Below are 26,554 nucleotides of genomic sequence, written 5' to 3' on the forward strand. Positions count from 1 at the left end.
CTTACAATACCAGATTCGTCTTTTTTTTTAGCACCAGTTATGATCAGTTTGTGTCACTTCCGTCAGAAATCAGCATGCAGGACTTTTTCTCCATTCAAAAATAACTGATCTGTGACTGAAAAGACACAAGTTGATGCTAACTGATCATAAATGATGCTCAAAATAACGGATCAGTTTTTTTTTTTTTCATCTGAAGGATCAGAAGAACAGAAAGTGAACGGTGATAAGAAGTTCCTGCAGGCCAGCCTGTCCTAATAACATAAAGCAATGTGTGCATGCATACAAGCATGAAAAACAGCTCGCAGTGGCACTTCACAGTTCACAGGCCGTTACTAGATACCCCCGATTAGATGTACAGTTGGCCAATTTAACCGATTAGCAGGAAAGATGTATTTAATTATTAAAGGAGATCTGACTCAGGGGAGACATTACCTTTGGAGTGGAAAGAGATAAGGCAGTCACAAATGGGCCACTTCTCCACAGGCTCATTTAGGATAATGTCTTCAGACATGATAACCACAGTGATGTACTCAAACTTGCACAGGCGCCCCAAAATTTGCGTCATGGGCTTTGACTTGGACTTCTTGGTCATGGCACAAATTCCCACCACAATCTGACGCTCTGGAGGCTGCATTTAAAGGATAGACATTAATAAATAGAATATTCTCAGCAGAAACATGTGAAGGAGAAAAAAGCCAAATTTCTATTTCTTGCATGAAAAAGACCATAATATGTTTAACCCCCTCTAAAGCCTCAATCACACGTCAGTGTTTTGGTCAGTGACGTCCATCAGCGATCGTCAGACAAAACCAGATGTGGAGCCTCCACAGACATAAGATGTAAGGGAAAGATCTGCACTTGTTTTGTTTAGAGCCGCACCTGATTTTGGCTTACATTCACTAAAGGAAATCACTGATCGAACACTGTGTGAATAAGGCATAACAAACACACTAAAATACATCTCCAGAAAATGTCAATTTTTTTAAAAAACATTTTGGATTTACGTCTAAATATACAAGTGTGACTGGAGGACAACTCAGGTTCCTCAAATGTATTTAAGCCCCAATTTTAGACTTAAAGGGCTTGTCCAACAAAAAATATTCTTCAGTTTTCAAACCAGCACCTGGATACGAATACTATTGTAATTGCATGTAATTAAAAATTTAGTACAGCCACTGAGTTAATCAATAAAATGAATCTGCATAGCGCCACCTGCTGTTTTTTTTTCCTCTAATTTCTCTGTCAACTTCGCTGAGGTGGATACACATTATCAGTTTCATCCTTCAACTGCCTTCTGACCTGTGATAGGGCAAGAACTGCAGCAGAAAGGAAACGCCCCATGAGTTGTAGCAGAAGAGAGACAACCCCCTGAGTTGCAAACCTGATATAAATCTTGCAGAGCAATGAATGGGGATCTACAGTCGTGGCCAAAAGTTTTGAGAATTAGATAAATATTGGAAATTGGAAAAGTTGCTGCTTAAGTTTTTATAATAGCAATTTGCATATACTCCAGAATGTTATGAAGAGTGATCAGATGAATTGCATAGTCCTTCTTTGCCATGAAAATGAACTTAATCCCAAAAAAAACTTTCCACTGCATTTCATTGCTGTCATTAAAAGGACCTGCTGAGATAATTTCAGTAATCGTCTTGTTAACTCAGGTGAGAATGCTGACGAGCACAAGGCTGGAGATCATTATGTCAGGCTGATTGGGTTAAAATGGCAGACTTGACATGTTAAAAGGAGGGTGATGCTTGAAATCATTGTTCTTCCATTGTTAACCATGGTGACCTGCAAAGAAACGCGTGCAGCCATCATTGCGTTGCATAAAAATGGCTTCACAGGCAAGGATATTGTGGCTACTAAGATTGCACCTCAATCAACAATTTATAGGATCATCAAGAACTTCAAGGAAAGAGGTTCAATTATTTTTAAGAAAGCTTCAGGGCGTCCAAGAAAGTCCAGCAAGGGCCAGTATAGTCTCCTAAAGAGGATTCAGCTGCGAGATCGGAGTGCCACCAGTGCAGAGCTTGCTCAGGAATGGCAGCAGGCAGGTGTGAGCGCATCTGCATGCACAGTGAGGCGAAGACTTTTGGAAGATGGCCTGGTGTCAAGAAGGCCAGCAAAGAAGCCAATTATCTCCAAAAAAAACCCATCAGGGACAGATTGATCTTCTGCAGAAAGTATGGTGAATGGACTGCTGAGGACTGGGGCAAAGTCATATTCTCCAATGAAGCCTCTTTCCGATTGTTTGGGGCATCTGGAAAAAGGCTTGTCCGGAGAAGAAAAGGTGAGCGCTACCATCAGTCCTGTGTCATGCCAACAGTAAAGCATCCTGAGACCATTCATGTGTGGGGTTGCTTCTCATCCAATGGAGTGGGCTCACTCACAATTTTGCCCAAAAACACAGCCATGAACAAAGAATGGTACCAAAACACCCTCCAACAGCAACTTCTTCCAACAATCCAACAACAGTTTGGTGAAGAACAATGCATTTTCCAGCACGATGGAGCACCGTGCCATAAGGCAAGTGTGATAACTAAGTGGCTCGGGGACCAAAACGTTGACATTTTGGGTCCATGGCCTGGAAACTCCCCAGATCTTAATCCCATTGAGAACTTGTGGTCAATCCTCAAGAGGTGGGTGGACAAACAAAAACCCACTAATTCTGACAAACTCCAAGAAGTGATTATGAAAGAATGGGTTGCTATCAGTCAGGAATTGGCACAGAAGTTGATTGAGAGCATGCCCAGTCGAATTGCAGAGGTCCTGAAAAAGAAGGGCCAACACTGCAAATACTGACTCTTTGCATAAATGTCATGTAATTGTCGATAAAAGCCTTTGAAACGTATAAAGTGCGTGTAATTATATTTCACTACATCACAGAAACAACTGAAACAAAGATCTAAAAGCAGTTTAGCAGCAAACTTTGAGAAAACTAATATTTGTGTCATTCTCAAAACTTTTGGCCACGACTGTATGTGAGGTACAGGGCTGGTTGTAGCTTTGTTAGAAAGGGATTGTCATGTACTGTATGATGTCTGATTTTCATTAATCAAGGGATACCCCCTTTAAGAGCCAGTAACTTCCTCTTGTGTTGCAGCAGTCATAACTTTTTTTTTTTCTTTCAAGATCATTGCATTCGTTTTTATAGGAGCCAATTTGGGGGACACACAATGTATTAAATAATATAATGTATTAAATAACCAACTTTTATTACATTTTTGGGGATGGGAGGAGGAAATAAAAAAAAAATTATATCTATTTCACATTGGTTTTTGGGATTTATTTTAACAGCAATTACCCTGTGGTACAAATACACTACTCATAAAAAGTTAGGGATATTGGCTTTTGGGTGGAATTTATGGAAACCATAAAAAGTTCACGCTACAGTGATATTATATCATGAGTAGGGATTTAACTAGATACATACAATAGTGATTTCCTCTTCTCAAACAATTTATTGAAACAAAAGCCAACAACAGTGGTGTGTACACCCCCACACAAAATGTCAATGCCTTAATAACTTGTCATGTGGCCTTGAGCATCAATTACAGCGTGACAATGACGTCTCATGCTCTTCACAAGTCGACTTATTGTCTGCTGAGACTTGGCATCCCACTTTTCTTGAAGGGCGGCCCTCAGGTAATTAAGGTTCTGGGGTACAGAGTTAAGAGCCTATAGACGGCGACTCAGCAGATCCCATAGGTTTTCAATGGGATTCAGGTCTGGAGAAAATGCAGGCCACTCCATTTGAGGTACCCCAGTCTCCAGTAGCGGTTCCCTAATGATGTGACCTCGATGAGTGGCGCATTGTCATCCATGAAATTGAAATTAGGCCTGTGTTGTTCATGTAGAGGCACAATGACTGAATTACTGATGTTATTCAAGTATTATGGTCTTGTCACTAACATTCACAACGTGTAGGGCAGTTCTGTATTGAATAGACACACCTGCCCACACTATAACACCACCACCAAAGGCTTGTCGGGTGACAATAGTGGCTGATGCATAGCACCCTCCTTGACATCTCCAACATCGTTGACAGCCATCATTTCTGCTCAGTGTGAATCGACTGTCATCAGTGAACAGCACTGAGGCCCACTGGTCCCTCGTCCAGCGTAGATGCTCCCTGGCCCATGCAAGACAATGACGCCTGTGCCCGGTGGTGTGGTCAGGTACCCTTGCAGGTTGTCTAACACGCAGACTATGCTTATGTACTGTAAACTGTTTTGAGTGATCTAAAGTGACACTTTGGTGCCTGTCACCTCCCTTAAATGTGCCTGTAGTTGTGTGGCATTGATCATCCAGTTCCACAGGGCATTGTTCACAATGAAGCGGTCATCAGTTTGGGATGTGCCAAAGAACGTCCACTTCTATGCCTTTCTGTGACTCTTCCAGTCTGTCAGTATCTCTGTTGCAACCTGCTAATGACACTCTGTGACACTCTAAGCTCAGTAGCCACTTCCATCTGAGAACATCCTGCTTGAAGCCTCGCAATTGCGAGGTACTGTTGATCAATTGTTAGCTGTCGTCTTAGTCTCATGATGTCAAAATGTGAACAGCATGATGAGGAGGACTGTTTAAATACCAATTCTAAATGAACCAGGAATGTTATTGAGTAATTCATGGATCAAATACCTGTTGTGAATTTTGCCGTTAAGCTCCTCGTTAGAGAACAGGAAGTAATGAAACATTGAACAGTTGGACATGTGCATTCAAAAGTTTAGAGAAGGTCACATTAGGTTCACCTGTAAAGGGTAGAGTGCATTTTAGGTTCATCCTGAAATTTCACCCACAAGCCAAATATCCCTAACTTTTTGAGAGTACTGCAGCATGATATTCTGGAGGTCAGTAGTATTTTGATGATGCCACAATAATATAGATATTATGTTTAACTGCCTGCAAAACTAAAACTTCTATATGTTTACCATGACCAATAAGTAATGTATTAAGTTTATAGTAGACTGTTACAGATATGGTGTATCTGTTGATTTTCTTTAATAGAACATTGTAAAAGGGAGAAATTTGTAATGCTACTTTTGTTCTGTTTTTGTCAAAAACCACTTTGGTGCCATGGTCAGCATTGACACCAGCATCTGAGAAATTAAACAGCTAATTCCATGTAAAGGAGCGATTAGGTAAGTGCTCATCTTTTCATTTCCTTTCCGAAAGAACTCTCCCTCCAACAGAATATGTGACAACCAGATATCATCCCCATATCAATCAGCATACTTGCTAACATGAACATTTCACGTCACCCCTCTCTCTGGGTTAATCTAAACCTATAGAGGGACAGAAGGAACATCTGTGAGCCTCCTCCTCTCCCTGCACATGGCCTGCTCGTTCGCGACCAACGCCACACTCCTGCATATAGGCTGAAGTTAGAGCAGTATATTCAGCCTAACATAGGCTAGATCGTGACTAGAGACGCGTTCTTGGCCTGAAATGGTGACCTCAGAAGTACCCCACCCCCCTAAAGCCACACAACCCGAGCTAGATGTGTACAAACAGTATTAGTCTATTAGGCTTAAAGTGGTTGTCTCACTTCAGCAAATGGCATTTATCATGTAGAGAAAGTTAAATACAAGGCACTTACTAATGTATTGTGATTGTCCATATTGCCTCCTTTGCTGGATTGATTCAATTTTCCATCAGATTATCTACTGCTCGTTTCCAGGGGTTATGACCACCCCACAATCCAGCAGTGGTGGCCGTGCTTGCACACATAGGGAAAGGCACCAGCCTATTTGCGCTCCCACAGTCTCAGCCACCAAAGAGGCTGGGACTTTTTCTGATAGTGTGCAAGCACGACCACCACTACTGGATTGCAGGGTGGTTCTAACCATTAAAACAAGCAGTGTATATAATGTGATGGACAAAATAAAAAGGTTTGGTACCGTGTTAGCCAGTAGTGAGAAGTCTTGATGCTCTCCAAAAGGGAAATATAAAATATTGTAATTTAATGTAGCAGGCCATAAAACCTTGAGACAAATTCAGTCTTGTGTCTAGTGTGTCAAAGACAGTCATAAATTTGCATTCCCAATCCCATCTATCTTTTTGCGATTTGAAATGACCCTTTAATATCAATACTTGGAGGTCTGTAATGTTATGGCCAGGATCACAAAAATGTTTGGCAACAGGGAAAGTTGTCTTTTTCTCCTTTATAGTATGACGGCCAAACCTTATCTTCGCTCTGAGTGTCTGCCCTGTTTCCCCCACATAAAGACCCAGAGTGGGACATTTTGTACACATAATGAGGTACACCTCATTGGATGTAAAACATGTGAATAGTTTAGTGAGCTCCTGATCATCAGATTTCTTAAATATGGAGGTTGTCTGAAGCATAGTATGGGAGGGTCTTGGAATATTGTCCTGAGACGGTCATCTTTGAGTAGCGTGTGAGGGTTCGGTGAGGGTTCCCACACCAGAGATGATGGGCCTCCCTGGATTGTCAGGTTTATGTATCTTGGGAAGCATATAGAATATTCAGATTCTGGGATTGCCTGGAGGTTGTCTGAAGCATAGTATGGGAGGGTCTTGGAATATTGTCCTGAGACGGTCATCTTTGCGTAGCGTGTGGTGTAGTTTCTTTGCGGATTTTCTTAGTATCTTTAGTTGTGGGTTGTAAGTCACCACTAGAGGTACACGGTTATTGACTTCTTTTAGTTTATATTGCAGGAGTTGGTTTCTGGGGATCCTGATGGCTCTGTTGATTTGGTCCTTAGTTGTGGTAGGATGGTAGCCCTGGTTTAAAAATGTCCTCTCAAGGAGGCCTAAGTGTTCATCCCTGTCTGTTAGGCTAGAGCAGATACGATTATATCTGATGGCCTGACTGTAGACAAGTCATTTTTCAATATGCTTGGGGTGGAAGCTATCCCATCTCAGGTATGTAGGGTGATCAATGGGTTTTCGATATAGGGATGTGTGTACCAAGTTGTCTCGAATACTTATGGTGGTGTCCAGAAAGTTGATTTCTGTATCCAAGTAATTCAATGTCAGGTTTATGGTGGGATGAAAGTTGTTGAAACTCTCGTGGAACCTTAGAAGATGTTCCTCAGTCGGTCCAGACAATTAGTATGTCATCAATGTAGCGGAAGTAGGCCAAGGGTTTTGTGGAGCAGGACACCAGGAAATCACCTTCTAGTTTTGCGATGAAGAGATTAGCATGCTGTGGCTCCATTTTACTGCCCATAGCGGTTTCCATGCACTGTAGGTATATCTTCTCACCAAACCGGAAATAGTAATGTGTTAGGATAAACTTGGTGAGTTTTAGCACCGACTCCGAAGTAATGTTTGCAGCCTCAAGATACACCTGGCAGACGGTGAGGCCATCCTCATGTGGGATTTTAGAATATAATGATTCCACATCCATAGTGTCTTGGATGGCACCATTAGGGTATGTTTGATAGTTTTTTTTAGTAGGTCAGTGGTACAGTATCTTGGAGATAGCTGGTGGTACTTCTTACTAGTGGTTTGAGGATCCCAACCACCCAGCTTGAGATTTCTTCGGTGAGGGTTCCCGCACCAGAGATGATGGGCCTCCCTGGATTGTCAGGTTTATGTATCTTGGGAAGCATATAGAATATTCAGATTCTGGGATTGCCCGGTATCAGATCTAGAAGCTTTGTAGATTGTGCAGGTAGGCTTTTAATAATTTTTCTTAACTCCATTATATATTTACCAGGTCATTTCAAATCCCAAAGGGATAGACAAGTTCGGGAATACAAAATTTAAGACCGTCTTTGACACACTCAACACAGGACTGAATTTGTCTTGAGCTTTTATGGCCTGCTACAACATCTGAGGAGAAAGAGGGGTTGTCTCCTCTCTAAACTCAGAGACTAACAAAACTTTCACACAGCTTATCTGCAAACTAATTAAGGACTCTTTCTCCAAGACCATTCCTCTGTTTGTTGGTGTTTTGCAATTTATTACTCCACCTCTCTGTTCTTTCCTGTGTATATCCATGTTTTTTTTTTTCATTCCTGGCTTAATGTGATGAAAAAAATGAATCCATCCAGGGAAGGCTACTTTCACACCTGTGCTTTCCCTTTCCGCTATTGAGATCCCTCATAGGATCTTTATAGCTGGGAAAATGTTTCAGTTTTCTCTATTCATTGTCAATGGGGACAAAACTGAACTGAAGGGAATGAAGAGCACCATGCACTCTTTATGCACTCAAAAATACTTTGTATTCTTCATAAAATAATTATTGAGCATCCTTTCTTATAACTCTGCATTGTGTTTTTTCTCTGTTATTCCTCATAGATACTGAAGAAAAAATTGGGTTAAAGCAACGTGCCTTTCTGCAGTCTGACAATTTCAACACTGACTAGACAGTGTGAGAGTCTGTAGGGAGACACCCCTAACTGGTAACACCCAGGTGTCAATTTATTAAAAAAAAGTTCCAGCAGGGATAACAGAGGAACAGCACAATGTAGATCTATAGATGCTCCAGAATTGTGATACTGTGGGGAATATGATTATTTACTGAAACAGACATGTCAGGAGAGCTGAAGCGTCCTCTGTAATGCTATTTCCAAAGTAAATTAATTTGTATGCCTCAAAAATTTGTATAAATTCACTTGAATTACAAAACACTGCACTGGCACCAACTCAAGAATTATTCTTCTAATCAATCAAGAGGATTTTCATTTGTCCAAAGACACAACGGGGCAGATTGACTATTAAAACGGCACAATTTACAACAAAAATTTGGCACACATGCTTCGCATCCCATTTATCAACGTCTTATACATTTTTGTAACCTATGTATGCCTTGCCCAACAAGGGGACATGACTTAGTGGAAAGGGGGCTTCATGGAGAAGGAGTATGGCTTAAAGGGGTTGTCCCACGAAAAAAAATAATTTTGCAATTGCATTTAATTTAAAATGTATGGGTGTACAATTGGTGTAAAGTAGAACTAGCTTAGTTGCCCTGACAAAGCTGGACTGGCGAAAGATCGCCCCTGACGAAGCTGGACTGGCGAAACCCGGGTCGAGTAGGTCTGTGATGAAAAGACTTGTTTTTATGACTGAGATTTTAGACCTTTTTGTAAGTAGAATAAAACCTGTTGATTGCGTTAAATACCTGGTGGAACTTCACTATTTGTACTAATACTTCCCTCTAGGGTGCAGGTGCACCTAGCCTCTGGTAACCGTTTGTGTGGCTACAAAGTGAAATCAACCTGAGCATTGGAGAAAAAAAGAAGGTCTGGGATTGGAACTTTTGCACTCAGAAGGCAGCGCGATCAACAAATTTGTGGACATTTTAACTGTGAAGCGACCTATACTCACGTCGCTTGGTGGATCTGCAGCGCCGATAAGTACACCAAAATTGGAGATTGTTTTTATATTGTTTACATAGCAACCAATCCACCTTTCATTTTTTAAAGCCCATTTGGAAAATGAAAGGTGGAATCTGATTGGTTGCTTTGGGCAACTAAGCCAGGTGTACTTTACACCAGCTTGATAAATGACCCTATTAGTATAACTGCTGAGTTATTCACTGAAATGCATCTGTATAGCGCCACCTGCTGTTTTTTTTTTTTTCTAAACTCTTTGTCCAGCTCACTGAGTTGAAGGCACATGCTCAGTTCCAAACTTCTGATGCATTCTGGGGGTAAAACCAAGTCAACAAATAGGTGGTGTAAGCTACATATTATATAGGTGTACCAGATTTATCATCCATTATCGGCCACTGATAAATCTGGGACAGTGTAGGAATTTCTAAGTTTACAATGTCCTAGTTTTAGAAAAATTAGTAAATCTGCCCCAATGTTTATGACCCTCCTTTTATGAAGCGTTACAGAAAATATTGCAATTCCACTCAAACCAGGCTTAGTCTCTATTCACAATGATGCTAGGGCCCTTGTACACATTGCAACTGCAGCCTTGATGAAGCTCCATTGACTATATAGTATGTGCTTGTTTTCACACAGCTCGATGCAAACTGAAGGGATGAATGATCGTGACTATCATAGTCCAGCGCCATTTAGTTTAAATATCATTGGCACATACCTGTTTACGCAGGACAATGTGCAGCAGACAAAGGAACATTTTTGGTTCTGCATAAAATCTGTGATCACCCGACAAGCAAGCAATCAGCAGCATGCTTACATGGCACAATGATGGGGAACAAGCGTTTCTAATTCCTGAATATGGGAGCATGTAGAGGGGCCCTTAGGTTACGTTGCAGAATAATGAAGTCTCCTGTGAAATTCAGCCAAGTAACCCCTTCAGTACCGAGCCACTTTTCACCTTAAATCCCAGGTCGATTTTTGCAAATCTGACATGCGTCACTATACGTGGTAATAACTTTGGAACGCTTTTACTTATCCAAGCCATTCTGAGAGTGTTTTCTCGTGACACATTGTACTTCGCAATAGTGGTAAATTTGAGTCAATATATTTCACTGTGACGGTATCATCTGTGTCACCGTCGAGTATTCCCTTCTTCCCATGAAATAGCACAGCCAAATAATCCACAGAGCAATAAATCGCTATTATCGCTAGTATCGCCAAATAAGTCCATACATGAGCCAAAGCTGAATGCTGGAACAAGACTTTACTGGAAGCAGCCCAGGCATTCAAACATACCATTTCTTTTATCCCCTGCTCCCATGCAAGAGAGACACCCACAATAAACATATATTAACCCATAACACAAAGGTTACAACCCACATAACATCCTCCCCTCTGCCTGTGATATAATTATGGTACACAATGGTTAACATAATTATCACAGGCAGGACAATACACAATGTCTTTTGTCCTGGAGACAATTTAGAAGTGATCCACTTATTTCCCAAGGACAGAGGCAATACTCCATTCAACATGGGACCGTAATCACATGGTAAGAGGCTGGCAAGTAGTCCTCTCCAAGTACTCGTGGCAAACTCAAAAGAGGGGAGTTTGTCACATATCTTCCCTTTGGGGTTAAGACTAAACAGGTATCTGACCTCCTGTCGGTCAGTACCTAGATTAGTCGGGAAGCCCACCCACAAAGAAACAGTAGCAGAGTTGCCCACCCACGATAAATAGTTAACAGGGTAGCTCACCCACAAGGGGCAGTACTGGTCTGTAGGTCCCAGGTTGTGGTGAAACAGTTCAGCATCCTCAGTCTCCCTGGTGCAGCTAGGAAAACCGCTGGGGCTACTTGGGGGACAGCGGCCAGCGGCGTTCTGCACTGATGCCAGCACTTCTGCTGGGGCGAGGGGGGTGCAAGCCAGTCTTGTAACAAGGGGGTCGGTGGAGCAGAGGCTAGCGGTGCTCTGCCCGGATGCCAGCTCTTCCGCTGGGAAGGGATCAGTGGGTATCGCAGGCTCATCCCCTGCCCCCAGAACTCGGTTGGAGGGATCAGTGGGTATCGCAGGCTCATCCCCTGCCCCCAGAACTCGGTTGGGAAGTAGCTGGGAAGGGGAGGGCTCGCTTACCTCCTCCTCCTGGTATCCCTGCGGAGATGGCTGGGGATCTGGACCGACCGTCCAGCATCCCTGTAGGACTGGCACAGAGCCCGCGGTCTCATCTGCGCCCGTGTAGTGGGGTTTGTGTTCCCCTTTTCCCTGTATCTCCGGCTGCTGTTGGAAGGTGAGGCCAGTTCCCTACAGCAACCAGAGTCCTGGGGAGGAGAGGCCAGAGGGACCCAGCAGCTCCTCCCCCTGGAACTCAGGTTGCCACTGGGGAGAGAGACCAGTTGTCTCCTCTCCCTGTGATATGCACTGCCGCTGGAGATCTGGGCAGGCGGCCAAGCATCCCTGTAGGGCCGGTAGAGAGACCTCGGTCCCATCTCCACCTGCCATCTGTGGGTCCTCCCAGGACAAGTCTATGAGGTTGCTCACCTCTGAGGGTGGTTGGGCAAAAGAGGGTATAATTTCCAGGCAATCCTCTGGGCTGAGGGATGGTGGTTGAGCTAGGTTGAACAGTTGAAGGTAGCTCTGCTCCAGCTCCCACTCCATGGTGACTAGATGAATCAGGTCTGGTCCAAGGTCGTCCGCTCGGGTAACGTCCAGCATGGTATCCCTGATGTTGTGGATGTCCCAGAACCGACATTCTGTGGGGCATCCAAAGTCATCGCCCTCCTCAAAGGCTTCCCACAGTAAGCCCGGACCATCATAATCCTCTCCCTCCAGCAGATAGTGGTTAGTCATCCATGGGTTGCGCTGGGTGGCATACCACTTTAGTGCCCGGTACTCTTTGTCCAGCCACAACTCCTTCCAAATCAGGTTCCACAGTTCCGTCACCCACTCAGCCAAGGGTTGCTTTCCTAGGAAGGGTGACCGCAGGGCCACGAGTACCTGGAACCTCTGTTCCTCACCGGGAAGGCTCTCTCTCCGCCGCCGCTGTACCTCCTCTAAGGCCTCATACCACAGCCCCTTTCGAGTGGCATCTCTCAAGTCCAGTATGCCCTCCTCTGATACAGGCCCATCCTGTTGGGCCAAGTGCAACCTCCAGCGAAACAACTCTTCCATGTTGCTGTAGATAGGAATGCTGCCCGGTAGCTAGCGCTGTCCCTTGAGCTCCTTCAAAGCCAGGGTCGCTGCACGAGTGCCAGCGTTGCCCTCCATGCACCATACACTAGTGCCTTCCTTGAATCCTCTGTGCAGGGAAAAAGAAGGGAAAATCCCGCTGCTTGCCACCAGTTGTGACTGTATCATCTGTGTCACCGTCAAGTATTCCCTTCTTCCCATGAAATAGCACAGCCAAATAATCCACAGAGCAATAAAATCGCTATTATCGCTAGTATCGCCAAATAAGTCCATACATGAGCCAAAGCTGAATGCTGGAACAAGACTTTACTGGAAGCAGCCCAGGCATTCAAACATACCATTTCTTTTATCCCCTGCTCCCATGCAAGGGAGACACCCACAATAAACATACATTAACCCATAGCACAAAGGTTACAACCCACATAACATCCTCCCCTCTGCCTGTGATATAATTATGGTACACAATGGTTAACATAATTATCACAGGCAGGACAATACACAATGTCTTTTGTCCTGGAGACAATTGAGAAGTGATCCACTTATCTCCCAAGGACAGAGGCAAGACTCCATTAGCCACATGGTAGCAAAAGACAGCAAAATACATGAACTTATATAACTATTCAGCTATTGCATAAAACCGGTGCATTCAACATGGGACCATAATCACATGGCAAGAGGCTGGCAAGTAGTCCTCTCCAAGTACTCGTGGCAAACTCAAAAGAGGGGAGTTTGTCACATTCACCTTTTTTTAAAATAAAATAATCCAAAATTGACCAAAAATTATGAAAAATTGGCAATTTTCAAAATTTCTATTTCTCTGCTTTTAAAACAGAAAGTGATACCTCAAAATATTTATTACTTAACATTCCCCATATGTCTACTTTATGTTGGCATCCTTTTGTAAATGTCATTTTATTTTTTTAAATTTTCAACAAAATTTCCCAAACTTTCCAAAATTCTATTTTTTTCAGCACCAATTCAGTTATTAAGTGATTTTGAGGGGCTTAGGTAATGGAAACCACCCATAAATGACCCCATTTTAGAAACTACACCCCTCAAATTATTCAAAACTGATGTTACAAACTTTGTAATAGAGGTGAAATTTCAAAATTTCACTTTTTGGGTAGTTTTTTTATGTTCATTTTTTCTTGCAACACAGCAAGGGTTAACAGCAAAATATATATTACTCTGATTCTGCAGTTTACAGAAATGCCCTATATGAGGCGGTAAACTGCTCTATGGGCACGTGGCAGTGGTCAGAAGGAAAGGAACGCCATATGGATTTTGGAGGCTGATTTCGCTAGAATAGTTTTTAGGCACCATTTTGGATTTGAAGAAACCCTGACATACCCCTACAGTGTAAACCCTCAAAAAGTGACCCCATTTTGGAAACTACACCCCTTAAAAATATATTAGGGGGGGTACTGAGCACTTTGGATCCCGCAGCCATGCAAGGGTTAATGCGCATATAGCACGGGTACGGCTATCAGTGACTGCCGGACCCCTGCCGCTGATCGGGCGCTCGGATTTCAGACCCGGATATCAGCACCGTAAATGTTTGGCGCTGGTATCCTACGGGTTAAACGGGTTGTCTCACTTCAGCAAACCGCATTAATCATGTACAGAAAGTTAATACAAGGCACTTACTAATGTATTGCGATTGTCCAGATTGCCTTCTTTGCTGACTTGATAGATTTTCCATCACATTATACACTGCTCACATCCAGGGGTTACAGCCACCTCTGCAGAGCAGATATGAAGTGGCCGGGACGGGAGCTGCAGCGCATGTGTGTCTATGAGCGATCCTACGGTCTAGGTCACTAAAGAGGCTGGAGACTTTTTCCAATATGGACAATCACAATACATTAAGAAGCAAATTTATTAAGACTGGCATTGTAGACGCCGGTCTTAAGTCCCATAGCTGGCGAAGTTATGAAGAGGCGGTGTGACTGAGCAGGGCAAAGTCGCAGACAGCGGCACAGATAACCGTTGCGCTGCCATCTGTGCCTGAAACACACCAAATTTAGGCGCATTTCAGTATAATAAATGACCCCCTAACTGCCTTGTATTAACTTTCTCTACATGATAAATGCCATTTACCGAAGTGAGACAACCCCTTCAAATAAAAAAAAATTAATAACAGATGCATGACAGACCAATCATATCCATCATAGATCCTGACACTATAGCAAAGAACCAATGAGACAAATTTACCAATGTGATCGTGGCTATACTTGGTCAGACACATAGCACAGCACCAGCTAGCTGGAAAACATGTAGATATTACCTGAAGCAATAAACGGTCTTTAGCTTGGAGGGATTGTCTACAATGCAGTGTGGAAGCAAGGATGCATGACATCTTTCATCCAATAAATAAGGTGTCTCCCCAGATTCCTGGGAACGTCCCTACTTATATCCCTGAGATATTCTGCACAGCCACTAGCTGTCTGGATGCAGGCTTACTAACTCTCCTTCTCAGGGTTTTTCAAAGTTGTAAACCAGGGGCCAGAGTCCAATACTTCCGCTTAATCTGTTATCTAGAATGCCAGAGAAAATTATACAGATCTAAGCTAGAAAATAATTTACAGTGCCTTTTTAATTTACATTTATTATATGCCTTCGTCATACAACATGATGGGAAGTCAACCTGCCAATATAATTACCATTCGTCAGAAATGATACCAAGCTGGGACAAACAAGAATCTTATTGACGGAAATATCCACGTCTATGGGCAGACTGAAATGTATTGACATGTCATAGAAACACACTCCGTTCCAGAGACATGTCTCCACAGATGGCCATGGTCCTTGGTTTCCTTCCACCAGCCTGGCAGCATTTATAAAGGAGATTTCCTGGAGATTTGCCAGGGATTTCTTGCCTGCAGATGAAGGTGCCCAATGTTATTGATTCTATTCCCGATTCTTCACCTCAGGATTGTTCTGGACTATGCCCCAGTCTCACTCTTTCAATTTTTTTCCTGGTTCCTGTGGTTCTCCTTCAGGTATCAACTCCTGACTATGCTTCCTTCTCACCCTTAAGCCTCTTTCACACAAACATTTTTTTTTTGCGTCTACGCTCCTTTTTTTGCGTTCCGTATACGGAACCATTCATTTCAATGGGTCTGCAAAAAACGGAATGCACACGGACGTCATCCATATTTTTTGCGGATCAGTTTTTTGCGGACCGCAAAATAATGAAAAAGCCATACGGTCGTGTGCAAGAGGCCTTAGGCCTGCATCCTAACTGCTAAACAATTGACAACTCCAGCCACGTTCCTGACTTCATTTCAAGTTCTTCGCTACGGGACAACCACCATCAATCAGACATTATTCTGAGGACCATGACCTGGGAATCCGACTGGCAATCACAGGGGAGATTGTTTAGACTCTGCACCTCAAAATAACAATTGGCAAACTAACCGCAGCTTATGGACTCCCCTTCTCCAGAGAGAGAAGTAACAGACACAAGAGGAGCTTGCAGTGCAGGTCCATGAACTGGAATCCCTATTAACACATCTCCAACCTCAAGACTGGTGGGAGGCTTGTGGTCAGGCCAGAAACAATCAGACTAATTAAATTTCTAGCAAAAATGTTCTATTTTCAATTTATGAACACTAGGAGAAGAGGATGGGGAAGATTTATTAAAACTGGTGCAAAGGGACACTGGCTTAGTTGCCCATAGCAACCAATCAAATTCCACCTTAAATTTTTTAGAGCTACTTTGAAAATTGAAAGGTGGAATATGATTGGTTGCTATGGGCAACTAAGCCAGGTCTACTTAACACTAATTTTGATAAACCTCCCCCAATATGTGACAGTAGTGGGCAGTAGCTGGTTGCGGTGGTCATGTCACGTCATCAAGCCTGATTCTCACTATTAAATTTGGGGGTCAGACATAGCCTGGGGTGACAGAATGGAGGATTTTAAATGGTAAATATCCTACAGAGCTGGATGGTTTTGCATTTTAGATACATAATTGGATTTTTTGTACTCACCGTAAAATCCTTTTCTCGTAGTAGGCATTGGGGGACACAGCACCATGGGTATATGTCCAACTACCACTAGGAGGCGATACTAGACATAAAAAAAAGTGTTGGCTCCTCCCCGTTGGGCTATACCCTCTCCACAGACACTAGGCAGATCAGTTTGTACCAAAAGCAGTAGGAGAGAGAAGAAAGGCAAGGAACCAACAACTCCCGTACCGAGAAAGATCAAGAGACCAGCCCGGAGAAGCGGAAGTAAAAAACATAGGGTGGGATCTGTGTCCCCCAATGCCTACTAGGAGAAAAGGATTTTACGGTGAGTACAAAAAATCCAATTTTCTCGTGCATGGTATTGGGGGACACAGCACCATGGAACGTTCCAAAGCAGTCCCCGAGGGTGGGAAAAGAACAGCCATGCCACCTGTTGGGCATACAGGTGCGGGAGAACCATGTGACCCAACAGGAGAAAGGCACGGAATAGGCAGGAAGCCTCATAACAAGGGAGAAACCCCAAGAAAGCCACAGTGACGACTGCCAGCACCCCAGGACAAATGCCTGGGAGAACGACCCAGCTCAGCCGAAAGCTGGAGAGAAAGTAGGACAGCATCGCGTATTGGAGCTACCCAACATTCTAATTGTCACAGGCGAAAGCACAAACACCCTGAGGCCAACCCCTGACGGGCCAGGGGAGCAAGAGAACATGGAATCACTGAAGGCCAAACGAGTGAGGGAAGCCATAGCAAGGCTCACTGTGAAGGGAGCAAGTCTCCCCTCACCGCAAAGCAGGTGAAGAAGTTAAGCACCCTATTGAAAGGAAAAAATCCCAAAGGCGCTAAGGGAAACCACCAACCCTTGGAATGGGAGGGGGTTGTAAGTAAAAACCAGGAAGAGAGAAAAGATAAGACCTGCATCCCCAAACCAGGAAACGAGAAACGAGCCTCCGAAAAAAAAATATCGCTGAGAAGCGCAAGACCGGAGAAACTCTGGCCAAACGAAGTATCAGGGAAAAAAGGGGACCAGATGCAGGCCCAGGAAAACTCAGCAGGTGCACACTGGAGTGAGGGAAGCCATAGCAAGGCTCACATATGAAGGGAGCAGGACTCCCCCCACCACGAAGCAGGTGATGAAGTTAAGCGTCCTATTGAAAGGTGAAAACCCCAAAGGCGCTAAGGGAAACCACCAACCCTTGGAAAGGGAGGGGGTTGTAAGTAAAGGCCAGGAAAAAAGAAAACATAAGATAAGCCCTGCATCCCAAAACCAGGAGACGAGGAACGAGCCTCTGAAAACAAAATATCGCTGAGAAGCGCAAGACCGGAGAAACTCCGGCCAAATGAAGTATCAGGGAGATGCAGGCCCAGGAAAGCTCAGGAGGGACACACTGGACTGAGTGACATGGGATGAGAAGGAGAGTACTCCCAACAGTCTAAGGAGGAAGGTTCTACAAACAGGAGGAAGTCCCTCCCGAAGGAGACCATAAGGTGGAAATGCAAACCGTATAGCACTAAACCACTCAACACCAGGTACTTGACTTGGGAGGATGGGAAGATAGACACGAATCCCAAGAGGACCACAAGGCTATTGGAACCCGCAAGGGGAACAATCAACCCAGGCCCCTCCCAAACAACGATCATACAGAATCTGTGTGGTCAAATGAACGGGGACAAGGAATCCAGAAAGGAGTACCCGCTATGGGCTCATAAGGAACCAGGAACTGAACCACCAGAGGACAACAAAAACCAGAATATCCAAGAAAAAATGAAAAGAACCACCATATGGGAAGGAATTGGCCATAGACAACTAGCCATTCTAAGAATAGTAGCTAGCAATCTGCATACATTGTCCCGGGGAGGGCAAGTACAGCGGCTTGGGTTGTACCACTAAAACAACAGACAACAGAATGGCAAAGTCGCTATAAAAGAAACGGGAGTGACTACACGAAATGTAGAAACCAGCTGGAACCGACATACAGAAGACTCCCAGGGGGAGAGAGTACCAGACAGGCGCAGACAATAGCAAGGTCCCAGGGGACTGCCCCTCTGTCAGATAGCACAACTAAGCAGAGAATATAAGGGAACACCCGGACCCAGAAGGAACTACGGAACCCTGTCCGATGCCAGAGCAATCAGCAGAAAATTCACCTACCAGGCAGGTGTGTGGCGCTCAGTGGTTCTGTCCCTGACTCATCAGGGAGGACGTCCAGCAAGGATAATGTTGCTGACCCCAGAAGGATTCCGTGTGGCGGATGACATCCAGAGATGGCCAAAAACTGCTGCAGCGGCCAGTGCTCACTAAGCCACGTACCCCAACACGGAGAAGAGCAAGTGGAGATCACTGTACTCCACCATGTATGGTCCGCCCTGTAATAGAAAACAACGCAGGTACTCCTTTATAATATGGGGAACTCGGAGTGCAGCAGACAGTAGTATTTGATAGGGATGGCAATAGCAACCCTAGCACAAAAGCCAACAACCACCTGGCCATGGTGTAGGGAGCGTGGTTGTATGTGGACCACCCACCAGATCAGAACAGATCAGCCATATACTGGGTACACCAGAAGTAGCAATAGACCGACAAGGTGGAGTTGGGGGTTGGGCTGGCCCACCCCTGCCAGATATGGTTACCGTGTACATGCTGAACCAGGATGGCCGTTGTGGACAGTGCCTTGAGAAGTACAAGGAGCATGACAGTAACGGAGTGGCAGATGTAGGAAGAACCAAAAAGGGAAGTAACCAACATCCGCAGCACAGATTAGAGCACCCAGGAAGGAAGCACCCAGAAATACAGAAACTGTATGGGCCACAGATTGCACCATAGGGCCCAGCACGTGGGTACTAAAAATACACGCCTAAAACCGAGGTAAAGTGGCTGCATGTTGCACTCTAAGGAGGGTGGAAACAAAGCCACAGCATCCGGGAATGCGACCGCATTTGGAGGAAGCAGATCCTCAACCTGTAAGGTAGAAATACGGCTGTGTGGTGTAGAGATACGACCAGAGAGGTGCAATGGGTACAGCATCTGGACATGGAAGAGGTACTAGATTTAAGATTAGAGCGATGTGGCCGCATGGTGCACCCTAGGACCAGAGAAGTGCAACGGCTGCCACGTTAGCAATGGTACCTATATTCCGCTCGGGAAGGGGAAAATAGGGCCGCACGGTACCACAAAGAACGACAGGTGCACGCCACAATTAGGCGAGTGCAATGGCAACTGAAGGAGGCCCTCTATTTCACCTAAAAAGAGGGAAACAGGGCCGCATAGTACACCATAGAGAGACAGACAGATGTAACGGCTGCAGCATCGGAGACTGTGCAGGAACTCTACCTAAGAAGGGAGTAAGATGGTTGTTTGGTGCAGGGAACCTGGGGCTGGATTGGCAGGCAGGAGAGGCCCCTCCCAGGCTCCCCCCACGGAGGGGAGGTGACGGAGTAAGCCCGGGAAGGTCAGAAAGTGGGCAGGGAGTTGCGGCCTAGTAGGCCCGAAAAGCCGGGGCCTAAATTAGTGGAGCGCGGCCGGGGACGAACGGCCGCGATCGCGGAAGTGCCCCAGAGCTGCCGCAACAAACGGTGGCCAGGTGGGGGAGAGAACTGAAGAAGCGACCCCCAGAGAGAAAAACGGAAGGCCAGGGGGCTTCTGGGGCCAGGATACAGCTGAGAGATGTAGGTATGCGGGAAGGGAGGAAGGGGGGAACTGATTGAAGAAAAAATTAAAAAGTAGCAGGATGACCTGCACAAAAAGCAGGTCAGGTCTGCCCCCTACGGACACTAGAACAAGACTGATCTGCCTAGAGTCTGTGGAGAGGGTATAGCCCAACGGGGAGGAGCCAACACTTTTCTTTATGTCTAGTGTCGCCTCCTAGTGGTAGTTGACATATACCTGTCATTACCAGAGCTTTGGGACGTTCTCACAGCTCTGTTTCTCCACCCCTGTGATGATGTCACTACTAGAGCTGGGAGGAGTTCTCACTGCTCTGTTTACTTTTGGTTTCCTTCCTCCCAGCTGTTCCTCATGCGTTTGATTTCCCTCTCTTTATATCACCCCTCCTCCTATTGTAGGGCGTGGATTATAGTTCTCATTTCAGTTGTAGCTCTTGCTTTAGTATCTTCACTTGTAGCTATCAGTTCACTGGACCTGTGTTCTGCTGCAGCATTGTTGTGTACCTGATTACTTTCTGACTGGATCTGAGGTGGCCACGGTTCCCTCCATATACTGAGTAGGGCACCGGTGGCCGTGCCCCTTCCACTATTGTAGGGGTTACAGTGGTCATCAGTCTTAGGTACGTGGGCATGCCTCGTTCCGCCATTTGGATCCGGGCATGTGCTTTAGCAGCATAGGGAGAGCTTTGAGGGTCGGACAGGGGTCACCCTTTATCCTCCCTAGTTTGGGTCCGGTCAGTAACTCTTTTACTGTGTATACTACTGTTGCTCACATACAGCCGTGACATTACAATCCACCAAAACCGTCCTTTTTTTACATGGATCCGCTTTCTGGCCTGGTTGACCGCATGCAGGGTCTTTCTTTGGAAGTAGCGGATCTCCGTCAATCTATGACTCAGCTTCAAGCATTGGGCTCTGCTCCGGCTCATGGAGTTTGTTGCGAGCCAAAGGTCTCACTTCCGGAAACGTTCTCCGGGGGCAGTGAGAATTTTGTTCGCTTCAGAGAGGCATGCAAACTCCATTTTTGCTTGTGTCCCCACTCCTCTGGTAAGGAGGAGCAGAGGGTGAGGATTGTCATCTCCCTGCTCAGGGGTAATGCTCAGACTTGGGCTTTTTCGCTGCCATCAGGGGATCCCTCCCTTCGATCCGTGGAAAGATTTTTTGTGGCCCTGGGGCAGATTTACGATGACCCGGATCGTGTTGCTCTGGCCGAATCTAACTTACGTGTTTTATGCCAGAACAAACTGTCTGCGGAGCTTTATTGTTCTGAATTTCGGAGATGGGCAGCTGATTCGGGTTGGAATGATGCTGCACTCCGGAGTCAGTTCTGTCATAGTCTCTCAGAGAGATTGAAAGATGCGTTTGCTTTCCATGAGAGACCAACGTCCTTAGAGTCTGCCATGTCATTGGCGGTACGCCTTGACAGGCGTCTAAGAGAAAGAAACGAGACCTCTCTGTCCAGCCATTGTCAGTCTAGGGGCAGTGGTGCGGACTCATTCAGTGTGCAGGGGCCTCATCCTGTCTCGCTCCCCTCTGAGGAGGAGCCCATGCAGCTAGGTCGACTTGCCCCTGATAAAAGAGGATTTAGTCGAGTATGGTGTGTTTTTGTTGTGGGGGCATAGGTCATTTGGCAAATGTTTGTCCGTCTAGGAGATTCTTGAACTGTACTAAGAGCGATAATAAGAGAAAAACCTCAAAAGGTAAATCATCAAATTCTGCTTCATCTGCTACTTTGGGCAAAGTTGATGTAGGAATTGATGCTTTTCCTCTGAAATGCAGTTCGCGTTTTCTCCTGTCTGCCAGGGTGGCGCTAGAGAGCAAAGTCATTTCTTGTGAGATTTTTGTCGATAGTGGAGCGGCCGTCAATCTTATTGACACTCAATTTGTAGCCATGCATGGTTTTCAGGTTTGCACATTAGAAAAGGATATACCTGTTTTTGCTATTGACTCTGCTCCACTCTCATAGAGATCTCTGAAGGGCATTGTTCACAATATCCGGCTAGCTGTAGGTGACACTCATGTGGAGGATATATCTTGTTTTGTCCTTAACGGATTGCCTTCTCCTCTAGTTTTGGGGTTACCCTGGCTCACTAGACATAACCCCACTATTGATTGGCAAGGAAGGCAAATAATGAGTGGAGTGACTTTTGTAGAGAGAATTGTCTCACAGCGACTTTTGCAGAGGTGTCTACTAAAACTGTGCCATCATTTCTCTCTGATTTCTCGGACGTGTTTTCCGAGAGCGGTGTTCAGGAGCTACCTCCTCACCGGGAGATTGACTGTCCCATTAACCTCATTCCCGGCGCCAAGCTGCCAAAAGCACGCCTCTACAATCTCTCACAACCGGAAAGAATCGCAATGCGAACCTATATCTCCGAGAGTCTCGAGAAGGGGCATATTCGTCCCTCAAAGTCACCTGTGGCCGCGGGTTTTTTTTTTGTTAAAAAAAAAGATGGCTCTCTGAGACCTTGCCTAGATTTTAGGGAGCTGAACCGTATCACGATTCGCGATCCCTATCCCCTTCCTCTGATCCCGGACCTCTTCAACTAAATTGTTGGGGCCAAGGTGTTTTCCAAATTGGATTTGAGAGGCGCGTACAACCTGGTCAGGGTCAGAGAGGGGGATAAATGGAAAACGGCCTTTAATACCCCTAACGGGCATTTCGAGAATCTCGTTATGCTTTTCGGCCTGATGAATGCTTCGGCCGTCTTTCAGCATTTTGTTAATAGTATTTTCTACCATTTAATGGGGAAATTTGTATTGGTGTATCTTGATGATATTTTGATTTTTTCCCCTGATGTTCAGACCCATCAGGATAATCTTTTTCAGGTTCTGCAGATTCTGCGGGAAAATAAATTGTACGCCAAGCTGGAGAAATGTCTTTTTATGGTATCGGAGATTCAATTTCTGGGTTTTCTCCTCTCTGCTTCTGGTTTTCGCATGGATCCGGAGAAGGTCCGTGCTGTACTTGAGTGGGAGCTTCCTGAGAATCAGAAGGCATTGATGCGCTCTCTGGGTTTTGCGAACTATTACAGAAAGTTCATTTTGAATTATTCCTCTGTTGTCAAACCCCTTACTGACATGACAAAAAAGGGGGCAGATTTTTCCTCTTGGTCGGAGGAGGCGCTTGCAGCCTTTTCTAAGATTAAAGAGAGTTTTGAGTCTGCTCCCGTCTTGGTGCATCCCGATGTTTCCTTACCTTTTATTGTTGAGGTGGATGCTTCCGAGGTGGGTGTGGGTGCGGTTTTGTCCCAGGGCCCTTCTCCTGCCAAATGGCGACCCTGTGCCTTTTTCTCTAAAAAACTCTCCCCGGCAGAGAGAAACTATGATGTGGGAGAAAGGGAGTTGTTGGCCATCAAGTTGGCTTTCGAGGAATGGCGCCATTGGTTGGAGGGGGCCAGGCACCCTATCACCGTTTTTACCGACCATAAGAATCTGGCATACTTGGAGTCGGCCAGGCGTATGAATCCGAGACAGGCCAGATGGTCTCTGTTCTTCTCCAGATTCAATTTTGTTGTTACATTCCGACCTGGGATAAAAAATGTGAAGGCTGATGCTCTCTCTCGCTGTTTTCCGGGAGGAGGAAACTCCGAGGACCCGGGTCCCATTTTGGCGGAGGGGGTAGTTGTTTCTGCTCTATATTCCGATTTGGAGGCCGAGGTCCAGGCTGCCCAGACTGAGGCACCTGCCCGTTGTCCTTCTGGTAAGTTGTTTGTGCCTCCTGAGCTACGTCACAAACTCTTTAAGGAGCATCATGATACGGTTCTTGCTGGTCACCCCGGGAGTAGAGCCACGGTAGATCTCATTGCTCGGAGATTTTGGTGGCCGGCTCTTCGTAAGTCGGTGGAGGGTTTTGTGGCTGCTTGTGAGACGTGCGCTCGCGCTAAGGTCCCTCGTTCACGGCCTTCAGGTTCCCTTCTCCCGTTACCCATACCTTCCCGTCCTTGGACACACCTGTCCATGGACTTTATCACGGATCTTCCTCGTTCCTCGGGGAAGTCGGTGATCCTGGTGGTGGTGGACCGTTTTAGCAAGATGGCTCATTTCGTACCTTTCCCTGGTTTACCCAATGCTAAAACGTTGGCGCAAGCTTTTGTCGACCATATTGTTAAATTGCACGGCATTCCCTCTGATATTGTTTCCGATAGAGGCACGCAGTTTGTGTCCAGGTTCTGGAAGGCTTTCTGTTCTCGCCTGGGGGTTCGGCTGTCCTTCTCTTCTGCTTTTCACCCGCAGTCGAATGGTCAGACTGAGCGCCTCAATCAGAATCTGGAGACATATTTGCGCTGTTTTGTGGCAGAGAACCAGGAGGATTGGTGTTCATTTCTCCCTCTTGCTGAGTTTGCTCTGAACAACCGTCGTCAGGAATCTTCTGATAAGTCACCATTCTTTGGTGCATATGGGTTCCATCCGCAGTTTGGGACATTCTCGGGAGGGGCTCTTTCTGGTTTACCTGAGGAGGAGAGATTTTCCTCGTCTTTGTCTACCATTTGGCAAAAGATTCAGAGTAATCTTAAAAAAATGAGTGAGAGGTATAGGCGTGTGGCTGATAAGAGACGTGTGCCTGGTCCGGACCTGAATGTGGGTGATCTGGTGTGGTTGTCTACAAGAAATATTAAACTGAAGGTTCCCTCCTGGAAATTGGGTCCCAAGTTTATTGGGCCTTATAAAATATTGTCAGTCATCAATCCTGTTGCCTTCCGTCTTGATCTTCCACGGGTTTGGAAGATACATAATGTATTTCACAGATCTCTCTTAAAACCATATGTCCAGCCCACGGTACCCTCCTCTTTGCCTCCTCCTCCGATTTTGGTTGATGGAAATCTGGAGTTTGAGGTTTCCAGAATTGTGGACTCTCGCATTGTCCGCGGTTCTCTTCAGTACCTCGTTCATTGGAAGGGTTATGGTCCTGAGGAGAGGATGTGGGTTCCGGTGTCGGACATTAAAGCCACTCGCCTCATCAGGGCATTTCATAGGGCTCATCCTGAGAAGGTGGGTCCTGGGTGTCCGGAGTCCACCCGTAGAGGGGGGGGTACTGTCACTACCAGAGCTTTGGGATGTTCTCACAGCTCTGTTTCTCCACCCCTGTGATGATGTCACTACTAGAGCTGGGAGGAGTTCTCACTGCTCTGTTTACTTTTGGTTTCCTTCCTCCCAGCTGTTCCTCATGCGTTTGATTTCCCTCTCTTTATATCACCCCTCCTCCTATTGTAGGGCGTGGATTATAGTTCTCATTTCAGTTGTAGCTCTTGCTTTAGTATCTTCACTTGTAGCTATCAGTTCACTGGACCTGTGTTCTGCTGCAGCAAGCACTCCGGATATTGCCAGCTGTCCTTGGATCCGTCTTCTCTGCGGCTGCAACACCTTCAGCTAAGTGTACAGACATTGTTGTGTACCTGATTACTTTCTGACTGGATCTGAGGTGGCCACGGTTCCCTCCATATACTGAGTAGGGCACCGGTGGCCGTGCCCCTTCCACTATTGTAGGGGTTACAGTGGTCATCAGTCTTAGGTACGTGGGCATGCCTTGTTCCGCCATTTGGATCCGGGCATGTGCTTTAGCAGCATAGGGAGAGCTTTGAGGGTCTGACAGGGGTCACCCTTTATCCTCCCTAGTTTGGGTCCGGTCAGTAGCTCTTTTACTGTGTATACTATTGTTGCTCACATACAGCCGTGACAATACCCATGGTGCTGTGTCCCCCAATGCCATGCACGAGAAAGAAGGTTTACTGAAAAACTGGAAATATCCCTTTTAATCAGAAATGATGAAGATCTCAATATTGCAAGCAATGGGATCAGGTTTAATTGTTCTCAATAGCACTGACATTACAATATCCATGTGCTACATGCATGAGGACCTCCTGAAAGGGGTGACCCAGTCATTTCAAGCTTTCCACAGGATAGGGGATAACTATATTATATTGGTAGGCATCTGACTGCTGGTACCCACATCAATCAAGAAAGGTGGGCCCCCTGAAAAGAATGAAATGAATGGAGCAGCTGGTCAAGCATCGATGGGACTGCAAAAAATAACCAATCGCTGTCTGGTATTCATACATAATGAATGGAGCAGCCGTGCGCATGCTCGACCAGCCACTAAGTTAATTTCAGGAAAGCTCTGTGGGACAGGGAACCCTGCCCCTTTAAAAGGTCTAACCAAAATAAAGGTACCATTTAAAACCCCTTGAATACCAGAGTTTTTTTGGGGGGGGTTTCTTTCGTTTTGGCATTTTCACTTTTCTTCCCTGTCTTCACAGAGCCATGACTTTTTTATTTTTCTGTTCATATAGCCGTATGAGTGCTTGTCTTTTGCGGGACATTTCACACTTTCTAATGCCACCATTTAAGGCTACTTTCACACTACCGTTCAGAGCGGGTCCGTCTGATGTCTGCACAGACGGATCCGCTCCTATAATGCAGACGTTTGG

General features: G+C 45.5%; 1 protein-coding gene across 12 annotated transcripts in view; it reads right to left on the bottom strand.

The window, feature by feature from the left end:
• The window catches only part of PPIP5K1 (diphosphoinositol pentakisphosphate kinase 1), a 276,308-nt gene that overhangs the window by 217,662 nt on the left and 32,092 nt on the right, over positions 1-26,554 (bottom strand). For all 12 annotated transcript variants that reach the window (XR_005775595.1, XM_040414088.1, XM_040414089.1 and 9 more), the window contains exon 3: positions 433-628. Coding sequence is in view for 11 of the 12 variants with exons in the window: in XM_040414088.1 (XP_040270022.1) it covers positions 433-628 (196 nt within the window). In the remaining variant the exon portion in view is untranslated. The remainder of the gene's footprint in view (positions 1-432; positions 629-26,554) is intronic.

This window comes from Bufo bufo, chromosome 1 (genome assembly GCF_905171765.1).
Source record: "Bufo bufo chromosome 1, aBufBuf1.1, whole genome shotgun sequence".
In the NCBI taxonomy this organism is placed as follows: Eukaryota; Metazoa; Chordata; class Amphibia; order Anura; family Bufonidae; genus Bufo; species Bufo bufo.